The sequence below is a fragment of the Oncorhynchus tshawytscha genome, linkage group LG33 (genome assembly GCF_018296145.1).
Source record: "Oncorhynchus tshawytscha isolate Ot180627B linkage group LG33, Otsh_v2.0, whole genome shotgun sequence".
Classification (NCBI taxonomy): domain Eukaryota; kingdom Metazoa; phylum Chordata; class Actinopteri; order Salmoniformes; family Salmonidae; genus Oncorhynchus; species Oncorhynchus tshawytscha.
In genome coordinates, this window is record NC_056461.1 from 22,738,547 (window position 1) to 22,749,853 (window position 11,307).

Sequence of the window (11,307 nt, forward strand, 5' to 3'; positions counted from 1 at the left end):
GGCACGAGTGGTCACTGAATGGTTTGATGAGCATGAAAACAATGTAAACCACATTGAACACTTATGGGAGATTCTAAAGCGGTGCCTGAGACAGCGTTTTCCACCACCATCAACAAAACACCCAATTATAGAATTTCCTGTGGAAGAATGGTGTTCCGTCTCCCCAATAGAGTTCCAGACACGTGTGCGGGCCTAACACCCTATGAATGGGCCTAACACCCTATGAATGGGTCGAACACCCTATGAATGAGCCTAACGCCCTATGAATGGGTCTAACACCCTATGAATGGGCCTAACACCCTATGAATGGGCCTAACACCCTATGAATGGGCCTAACACCCTATGAATGGGCTTAACACCCTATGAATGGGCCTAACACCCTATGAATGGGCCTAACACCCTATGAATGGGCCTAACACCCTATGAATGGGCCTAACACCCTATGAATGGGCCTAACACCCTATGAATGGGCCTAACACCCTATGAATGGGCCTAACACCCTATGAATGGGTCTAACACCCTATGAATGGGCCTAACACCCTATGAATGGGCCTAACACCCTATGAATGGGCCTAACACCCTATGAATGGGCCTAACACCCTATGAATGGGTCTAACACCCTATGAATGGGCCTAACACCCTATGAATGGGCCTAACACCCTATGAATGGGCCTAACACCCTATGAATGGGTCTAACACCCTATGAATGGGTCTAACACCCTATGAATGGGTCGAACACCCTATGAATGGGCCTAACACCCTATGAATGGGTCTAACACCCTATGAATGGGTCTAACACCCTATGAATGGGTCTAACACCCTATGAATGGGCCTAACACCCTATGAATGGGCCTAACACCCTATGAATGGGCCTAACACCCTATGAATGGGTCTAACACTCTATGAATGGGCCTAACACCCTATGAATGGATCTAACACCCTATGAATGGGTCGAACACCCTATGAATGGGCCTAACACCCTATGAATGGATCTAACACCCTATGAATGGGTCGAACACCCTATGAATGGGCCTAACACCCTATGAATGGATCTAACACCCTATGAATGGGTCGAACACCCTATGAATGGATCTAACACCCTATGAATGGGTCGAACACCCTATGAATGGGCCTAACACCCTATGAATGGATCTAACACCCTATGAATGGGTCGAACACCCTATGAATGGATCTAACACCCTATGAATGGGCCTAACACCCTATGAATGGATCTAACACCCTATGAATGGGTCTAACACCCTATGAATGGATCTAACACCCTCTAACACCCTATGAATGGATCTAACACCCTATGAATGGGCTAACACCCTATGAATGGATCTAACACCCTATGAATGGATCTAACACCCTATGAATGGGTCTAACACCCTATGAATGGGCCTAACACCCTATGAAGACACTTTTAGTCGTTCACCCTTGTTCTTTTGTTTTTGTCCCTGTTTGTTTTGTTTATTTATTCACACACACACACACACACAATGGACACACACACACACAACACACACACAGTTTTGTTCTTTTGTTTTTTTTGTCCTGTTTGTTTTGTTTACATTCACACACACACACACACACACACACACACACACACACACACACACACACACACACACACACACACACACACACACACACACACACACACACACACACACACACACACACACAGACTTTACCCTTTGTGTCCACAGGAATGTGTATAAGGACTACCGTCAGCTGGAGTTGGCCTGCGAGACTCAGGACGACATAGATGGGTGGAAGGCCTCCTTCCTTAGAGCCGGGGTGTATCCTGAACGCGTCACGGTACCACACACACACACACACAAACCTGTACATTTCCGTCAGTAACTCTGCCGGTCCAAAACATACAGTTTTGCTGATTGTGATGGTGGTTTGCTCTCACAGTACTAGTGGCGCCAGTCATCTAACGTATAACACCATCTCTCTTTCCCTCTCTCTCCTTTCCCTCTCTCTCTTTCTCTCTTTCTCTTTCCCTCTCTCTTTCCCTCTCTCTCCTTCTCTCTCTCTTTCCCTCTCTCTCTTTCCCTCTCTCTCTTTCTCTCTTTCTCTTTCCCTCTCTCTCTTTCCCTCTCTCTCTTTCTCTCTTTCTCTTTCCCTCTCTCTCTTTCCCTCTCTCTCTTTCTTTCTCTCTTTCCCTCTCTCTCTTTCCCTCTCTCTCTTTCCCTCTCTCTCTTTCTCTCTCTCTCTCTCTTTCTCTCTCTCTCTTTCCCTCTCTCTCTTTCTCTCCCTCCGTCATTCTTTTCCTCAATATGTCCTTCATTGCTGTTGGACCCTATAGGAAAAGGAGGGCAAGGTATGTGCTTTGTGTCGTGATGTCTATTCCAACTCTCCACCTATGCTCAAGCTAGCGTTGGCAATTGAATTTGATACTGAACTCTGATTGGCCCTAAAGATTTATACAGGCACAGTCTCCTTTTTTGTCTCGCCTCATTGGTGCTGTTTCTAATCAACGGCCCAGTCATTCATCATTCGCACCAAACCAGGAAGTTCAAATGTCGCTCTCATCAGGGTTCTGCCATAGCTGTATTATACAACCATCTGATTGGAATAGGCTAAGCAAATGAAGGAATTATCATTGGGGCGTGAGCCAAGAGAAAGTGGTTCAGAAGGAGACACGTTGTCTCCAATGGCTCTCGGCTGAAAGCAGCCGCATGGTGAGCTAGCACCAGTAGTGTGTGTGTGTTGGCTCAGTTTGAGGTTGTTTCTCTTTAGCGCCAGTTCAGGACTATATAGTAGATGTAATTAATGATGTGTGATATTGAGGATTATTTCAATACATTGTTGTCTTTCTCATCTCTCATTCACATATTTGTCTCTTTCTCCTTCTCCCTCTCCCCACCCCTCTCCTTCCCTCTACCTGTCCTCTCTACCCCTCTTCTCATCCTCCAACCCCCCTCCCTGGCCTTGTCCTCCAGCAGAGTGAAAGTGGAGATGGAGAGAACGGCTCAGATAACTTCATGCACTCCATAGACCCCCAGCTGGAGAGGCAGGTTGAGACCATCCGCAACCTGGTGGACTCCTACATGGCCATTGTCAACAAGACCATCAGGGACCTCATGCCCAAGACCATCATGTATCTCATGATCAACAACGTGAGTCCCCATTGGTCGCTTTCGCTTGTGGTGTCGTAATCTTCTGTAGGGCCAGCGGATTCTCATCCTTGTCTTTGAATCTGTGTCTGGTTGGTTTAGACTTTGGAAACCAGCTGGCCCGTGAAATCTCTAACCAATCAGTGACAAGAATGGGTCAATTAAGTGCAAGGGAGGAAGAAAAACCTCTCATCTCCACAGCCACTTTTTCCTAGGTTATTGTTGTAAAGGAAAACGGACATCTCCAACTCCCCCCATTCCTCACCTTTACTCTCCCTCTCTCTTCACCCTCCTCCACACAGACCAAGGAGTTCATCAACGCGGAGCTGCTGGCCAACCTGTACCACTCTGGGGACCAGAACAGCCTGATGGAGGAGTCCCAGGAGCAGGCCCATCACCGCGACGAGATGCTCCGCATGTACCATGCCCTGAGGGAGGCCCTAAACATCATCGGAGACATCAGCACTACCACTGTCACCACCGCCATGCCGCCGCCTGTAGACGACTCCTGGCTGAGGCCGGGGGGAAACAACTCTGGGGGCAGGTACGAATGGAGGGAGAGAGGGAGGAAACGAGAGGAAGGGAATGAGGGACAATTATATGGGTGATGGTATGGATGGATGTGGGAAGGAAGAGGAAGGAGGGGATGGAAGGAGGACAACAGCTCTGAGTAAAAGGTATGGATGGAAGGAGGACAACAGCTCTGAGTAAAAGGTATGGATGGAAGGAGGACAACAGCTCTGAGTAAAATGTATGGATGGAAGGAGAGGGGTAATAAGGGAATAGAAGAGAGTGGGGAGTAAAGGATGAGGGGAGTAAGACTGATGTTGTGGCCTCCCCTGCTGGTGTGAAAGAGAACTGCCTGTCGAAGCACTCAGCCTCTCTCTCTCTCCCCCTCCCCCGTCAGGTCCCCAGCCAGCAGTCCCACTCCGAACAGAAGGGCTCCCCCAGGTCCCCCTGGTCGCCCTGTCTCCCGTGGCTCAGCCCCTGGCCTCCCTCCTGGCCCCCCTGTCCCCTCTCGCCCAGGGGCCTCCCCGGACCCTTTCGGTGGGCCCCCCCCATCAGTCCCCTCCCGGCCTAACCGCGCACCCCCCGGTGTGCCCAGGTGAGTGAAACCATCTCAACGCAAAAAGTCCCCAAGCCTATCAACGTGTGACACTACACTAGGTCCTACAGGGAGACAGACAAGCCAATGAGGTTGCGTAAGTGATATACTATGAGAGTGGTGATGATGATGGTGATGATGATGAAATCACATCTAAGCTGAAGTGTCAATGCTCTCTGTTGCTAAGGGGGATGTGAAGACGCCAGGAGGATGGATGGAGGTAAATGAGAGGGGAGAGATCTTGGTGTGATAGAGGACAGAGCCAGATAGACAGAGGTTCAGAGGGTGCTGAAAGCTAGAGAACAGATGGGAGGCAGAGGTAGGATGGATGAGAGACATGTCATAGATGGACCCTTCCAGAAGCCCAGCTCTGTAGTAAAACATCACCACACACACACCTCACATATCTTTGACTTAGGTTGTTGTACTGATTTACATTGCTAACTGCCAAGAAGGTTTCAGGCGCTACTGACTTACATTTCCTACACACTACTAGAACCTCCCAGGAACTAACGGCTTTAATTCCATTTACTATTAGTGGTACAGCTGTGCCTTGACTTAAGGCCACATGTTCATTCACCTAGCCCTCACCAGTAGCCCCTCACTAGTAGTCTAGTGGCCTCCTCTGTGGTTGAGACCTTTGCTAGAATATAGTTTTGTACTAGAGAACTATCCTATATCCCCCTCTCCCAACCTTGGTCTTTATAGTTTAGGAATGGTGTCTCTTATCTATCCTATCTCCATGTTGGAAATAAACAGAGAGAGAAAGAGAGGGCAGGATGAGAGCGAGAATGAGAGCGAGCGTTTTACATTTTCGTTCTCTGTTAAACTGCCTCCGCACTGCTAACGTTTGCCTTGTGCTTGCCTGTGGTTGTGAGCTAATGGACACTGTACTGATCTGATGTGAACTCACGGTCAGGGCAGCAGCTTGCCTTACTTCGGGAGACACACACATTGCCTGACACTGCTCTTGCTCACACACACCTTCAAACGTCTAAATAACCCTCAAACAAGGGCTCTAAAGCAGCCGTGTTAAAAACCAATCACCCCAGATAACTTTCAAATAATGCTCCAAATCTGATTGGTCCATGGGGAGAGCAGAGCCTTGTCATGTGACGTGGGTCTCTCCTGCACTGTAACCTGTATGTGTTTGTTTGCATTCCTCTTCCTGTCCATCTCCTTCACCACACCTCTATCCCACCGTTGACTATGGTTCCTCTTTCAGAATCACTATCAGTGACCAATGAGGACTAACGCTTCTGGTACGTTTGGTACTAATCACTGTCATCATCTTCATCCTCCTCTTCCTCATGCTGCTTTCTCTTAGATACCGTCACCTCACTGCATGCCCATCACGCTCTCCCTAATGCTCTCCCTAGCACTCCCTAATGCCTCTTTTAACATTGCATGGACAAGCACACACAAGCACACACACAGATCGTTTGTGTCACTGTGTGAGCCTTGTTGGTTCTGTTATTGTCTGCTGAAGTCAAGTTTCTTTTTCTAGTTGGGGAGAGGTTTGTGTCAATGAAAAAAGTCAGAGGATACCTCTAGATACGCACATGCATACACACACTCACACATACACACACACACATGCATATACACACACGTGCACGCACACACCTGACCGGAGCTGCTCGTTAGGGGTCAGAAGTCAAAGGCCATGGGTTTGTGTCAGTGTGGGCTCATGACATCTCACCCCGTCCCCAGTCCTGTCTCTGATTGTTTGTTGGCGTGACACATTGCTGTGCTATATTTATCCTGTCTAAATGTCAACATAGTATTCAATAGAGCTTAGGGATGCTGTCAGAGAAAGGCTATACTGTGGGTGGTAATAATGATTTGTAAAGGGTATGTTATGTCCAGTCTAACGTCTATCCAACTAGCTATTCTGGCGGTCATCATTTACCCTGCCTCCTATAGTTGAAATCTACTTTTTTAGCATTTATGCTAACTAGCCCCTCTTTTGATAGTGAAGTAAAGATAGCATAGACTTGATGATCATGGCAGAACTACTATGGAGATTATACACGTGTTATGTACCCTTTGTAGCAGCTATCGCACAGCTCGAGGGGTGAAATGCAACCCTCTGTTGCTCACGTTTTGCATGCTGATTGGGTTGAGAGAGGAGAATATTATGGATGATAATATAGTGGAGCTATACTGCCCTCTTCTGGGCACCAAAACAACTGCCTGTCACCAATGGACACTATGTATACTGAACAAAAATATAAACGCAAAGTGCAACAATTTCAAAGAGTTACAATTCATATAAGGAAATCAGTCAATTGAAATAATTTTATTAGGCCATAAATGTATTTCACTTGACTGGGAATACAGATGCATCTTTTGATCACAGATAACTTAAGGTAAAAAAGGTAGGGGTGTGGATCAGAAAACCAGTCGGTATCTGGTGACCAGGATTTGCCTCCTGCTGTGCGACATCTCGTTCACATAGAGTTGACCAGGCTGTTGATTGTGGCCTGTGGAATGTTGTCCCACTCCTCTTAAATGGCTGTGCGAAGTCGCTGGATATTGGTGGGAACTGGAACACGCTGTCTTACACGTTGATCCAGAGCATCCCAAACATGCTCAATGGGTGACATGTCTGGTGAGTATGCAGGTCATGGAAGAACTGGGACATTTTCAGCTTCCAGGAATTGTGTACAGATCCTTGCAACATGAGGCTGTGCATGATCATACTGAAACATTGGGTGATGGCGGTGGATGAATGGCACAACAATGGGCCTCAGGATCTCGTCACAGCACCTATGTTCATTCAAATTGCCATCTATAAAATCAAATTGTGTTCGCTTAACTCCACTACCAGCATGGGGCACAATGTTGACATCAGCAAACCATTCGCATACACAACACCTTACACACTGTCTTCCATCTGCAGTACAGTTAAAACTGGGATTCATCCGTGAAGAGCACACTTCTCCAGCGTGCCAGTGGCCATCGAAGGTGAGCATTTGTTCACTGAAGTCGTTTACGACGCCGAACTGCAATCAGGTCAAGACCCTGGTGAGGAACGAGTACGGAGATGAGTTTCCCTCAGACGGCTTCTGACAGTTAGTGCAGAAATTCTACGGTTGTGCAAAACCACAGTTTCATCAGTTGTCCGGGTGGCTGGACTATACCACTGGTGAAGAAGCCGGATGTGGAGGTCCTGGGCTGGCATGGTTACACATGGTCTGCGTTTGGAGGCGGCTTATGGTATAGAAATGTATATTTAATTCTCTGGCAACAGCTCTGGTGGACATTTCTGCAGTCAGCATGCCGGTTGCACGTTCCCTCAAAAGGCGAGACATCTCTGGCATTGTGTTGTGTGACAAAACTGCACATTTTCGAGTGGCCTTTTGTTGTTTCCAGCACAAGGTGCACCTGTGTAATGATCATGCTGTTTAATCAGATTCTTGATTTGCCACACCTGTCAGGTGGATGGATTATCTTGGCAAGGAGAAATGCTCACTAACAGAGAAGTAAACAAATGTATGCACAACATTTGAGAGAAAAGCTTTTTGTGCATATGGAACATTTCTGGGATCTTTTATTTCAGCTCACGGAACATGGGACCAACACTTTACATTTTGCATTTATATTTTTGTTGAGTCTATATACTGTATGCAGTATATTCCAAGATTCATGAAATCTGCAGGAATTATGTGTTTTAGTGTGTTAGCTGTTATGTCTGACTGTATTCTCCCACATTGTCCCATACAGATGTGTGTGTGTGTGTGTGTGTGTGTGTGTGTGTGTGTGGCGTAGTAGTATGTTAAGAGTGGCGTTGAGTTATACCGCTTGTGCGTAAGGGGGAGACACCCAGCCAGAGTGACAATCCTAACTCATCCCTGTCTTCGCTTATATCTGTGTCCCTCTGTCCCTGTGTTTCTGTCTGTCCGTCTATGTGTGTATCCATGGTCCTCTTGGCAGCCGAAGACCCCCGTCCTCACCAACCCACTAGACTACTGAGCCCCCTTCCCCTCCGACTCACCACCTACCCCACGGCAGAGAGACCAAGGACTGCAGAGCAACCTTCCTTACCTAGACCTGACCCTTCTTTCTCCTCTCCCTTCTCTACTAGATGACACAGTCACGTCACCCACGCACAAACCCACAGACAGACAGACACATTGTATACCCCGAATACAGAGAAATGCATTCACCCTCCACTGTATATTAAGGACCATTGTAGATAAGACTTCCAACACACTCAGACATGTGTAAATAGTCACACACTTAAACGGACAGGGCAGTGTATGCGTGGGTGGATTCAGCAAATATGGATGAGAGGGTTAAGGAACGCTATGCTGAAATATTTTTTCTTTCTCACCCTCCCCTTCAGATGGCTATTTCTGGTTGCTGACTTTCTTTCTTCCTCTCATATCTGAATGATATTTTTTTCTCTGATAATTTGGGATATTGATAATGATCTTTTTTTGTTCTGGTTGACATGTTATTCTGTGTTGAATCTCTCTCGGGAGTAGATGCATTATCCATCTATCTAGGAAAGTGGAGTGGATCAGAAGGGATAACTGCATCTGAACAACAGCTTTCTTTTTGTTGTCTTCTGCTATGATCATCATGATCCATATTGGTCCCTAAAGTCACAGGCTCGGACAAACCTGACATAAATGGGCAAGGGCCCTTTTAGTCGGAAAAACACCCAAAGAGAAAATATATACATTAATGGTACTGACTCATGTGTCACAATGTGGTATCTATCTCTGTGATTTCTATGTATTATTTATGATACACTGATTCATGTGTCCTATTATATCTAACATCACGACAGTGTTTCCTCGCCTCTGAGTTTGGGGACATTTTCTCCCGTTATGTTTCATTCACTTGTTCATCCTTCACTTAATCTGGCTTCATTACGTCCTCTTTCCTATCTGTTTCTACTTGACTCTTTTTATTGTATAGCGGTCCAAGCAAGGGTGGGCCCTCTCACCCGAGAGCCCCCTGCCTCCTTTGGAATCCTAGAAGCCCCCTTTTTTTCCCCCTTTGGGACCCCCTGACACCCATCTCTTCTCTAACACTCCCCCATTTCCACCACTCAGCCCCTACATGTGAATCCACACTATCCTTCACACACCAATCAGAGATGTCAGCAGCTCTTCACAACAGCCTCCCGCAAAGTAAGGGTGGAGGGGGGAGGAAGAGAGAGGAAATAAATAAACGCGAACCCCGCCCTCTCGGAGTGGCCATACCATTCCTGTTCATGGATAGAAAAACAAAATATCTCTTCCTCCTCTTCAGTAGGACTGAGGGTGAGGAGAACATGTGGAACGTTCTGCATCTGTGTCCATGTACTACCTTCAGTAGCCACCAGGCCTTGCGTCACTGTGAAGGCCCATTCTTATGTGATGTGATAACCATGATGATGATGTATTGCTGTGTCGGCAATGATACAACGATTGTTCAGGTGTTCAGACTGTGAACTGGTCACAGGAGGTTGGTGGCACCTTAATTGGGGAGGACAGGCAAGGACATGGTTTCCATGGGTTTGATGCCATTCCATTCGCTCCGTTGATCACTATGAGCCGTCCTCTCCTCAGCAGCCTCCTGTGGATCTGGTGTAGATCGGTGTAAAATCCTCCTCGACCTGCCACGAGTGCTGGGGGGGTTGTGAACTAGAGGGTCTCCTGCTAAAACCTGTGGCCCAACGTTGAGCAGTCATCCGTCTGTCTCTTCTCCTCCTCTCCCACTTGTCAATGAACCACTTCCCCACTAGTGAAACTCAGTACCTTAGCGAGGCGGGATCTAAATAGAAAGTGCAATATGTTCTTATTGGACAGCTTAATGAGAGCTGTCCACCAATCACACCAGACTCAGAATAGATGCTCAGCCTGAGAGGAGGCAAGGAGACAGACAAGGCCCTAACGGTTCGTCGCAACACTGTCACATGGCATCCTTTCTCCTTTCCTCACAAGGAAAGCTCAAACATTGAAGTTGTTTTCAGGAAGACCATTTATAAGTGTTGCCAGTCCAAGTTGAGATTTTTTTGACCCTGTGTTTACAAAGAGCAGTGACCGTAACAGAACGTGTGTTAGATATCATTGGAACTGTGTAATACGTGTTGGGGCGGGGGACACTGATTTTGGCATGGCTTATCAACTTTTTTCATTTTCTGTTCTTTCCTTTTCCCTGTCTTCCCTCTCTCAGTGGTCAAGGGGGTGAGTGAAGACGTCAGGTTTAAAACCACCAACAACCCAATCAGTGATGGTCTATATACACACACACACCTACCTATACAGTGCACCTCTCCCGCTCCCATGTCACTCATGCGTTCCATTGCTGTTTAAGAGATGTGAGTTGACCCCCCTTTCCACCAGTGGACTCTGTAGTTTGTATTTTTGACCCCGTTGGTAATAATAGTACATGGGCTCATTAACCTACCCACAAACCCGTTTCAGTATCCATAGCGTACTCACCTCATACACACCTACCCCTCTTCACAACACCCTTGAGTCTTAGCAACAGCCAATAAATAAAGCTATTATAAAATTAATTATTAAGAGTACATTTTATCATGGACATATCTTACTTGTGTAATGTATCCTGTGTGGTGCATCGTCTGAAACTGTGTTCCACTTGTGTAGACGTTAGTTGACATTGTATGAATACTGAATATTAAATTATTACAAATAAGTGACTGTGGTGTACAATGAAACATGACAAAAATAAAGACAAATAAGTGAATCATGTTATATGAAATCCTTGGCTATGGATGTTGAGTATTGGCAGGGTGTTTGATTAGTAGTATGTAGAATAATTTGTCGCTTGTCTCTCGGTCTCTGTCCGGAAAGGAAATGGGGGGGGCAGAGTAAATATTTGTATTCTGTCCTGCTGTGACGACTTTGTCCTGTATCTTATCTTACTGCTGTCGGTGGAATGTGTCTGTCCAACAGGACTGCTTTGTCAAGACATTAAAAGTCAGCGTACTGTTACCAAAATGGTCTGAGTCTTTTGTCGAGGAATCTCACACTCAAAATGACATCTCTAACAGGACATATTGAAGTTAGAAACTCCAGCGCTTACAAGGATCCATTGAACCAGATGCTG

At 46.6% G+C, this 11,307-nt stretch overlaps 1 protein-coding gene across 14 annotated transcripts in view; it reads left to right on the forward strand.

Moving 5' to 3' along the window:
• Window positions 1–11,192, forward strand: part of dnm1a (dynamin 1a) — a 105,635-nt gene extending 94,443 nt beyond the window's left edge. For 5 of the 14 annotated variants that reach the window (XM_042311018.1, XM_042311016.1, XM_042311025.1 and 2 more), the window contains 6 exons: window positions 1,710–1,821; window positions 2,318–2,332; window positions 2,955–3,131; window positions 3,431–3,672; window positions 4,036–4,233; window positions 8,173–11,192. In XM_042311018.1, the coding sequence (XP_042166952.1) occupies window positions 1,710–1,821; window positions 2,318–2,332; window positions 2,955–3,131; window positions 3,431–3,672; window positions 4,036–4,233; window positions 8,173–8,203 (775 nt within the window). In that variant the 3' untranslated portion in view covers window positions 8,204–11,192. Of the gene's footprint in view, window positions 1–1,709; window positions 1,822–2,317; window positions 2,333–2,954; window positions 3,132–3,430; window positions 3,673–4,035; window positions 4,234–4,420; window positions 4,454–5,458; window positions 5,496–8,172 lie in introns of all 14 variants that reach the window. The other 9 variants (XM_042311019.1, XM_042311027.1, XR_006080646.1 and 6 more) reach the window with 8 other exon arrangements.
• Window positions 11,193–11,307: the final 115 nt, after the last annotated feature.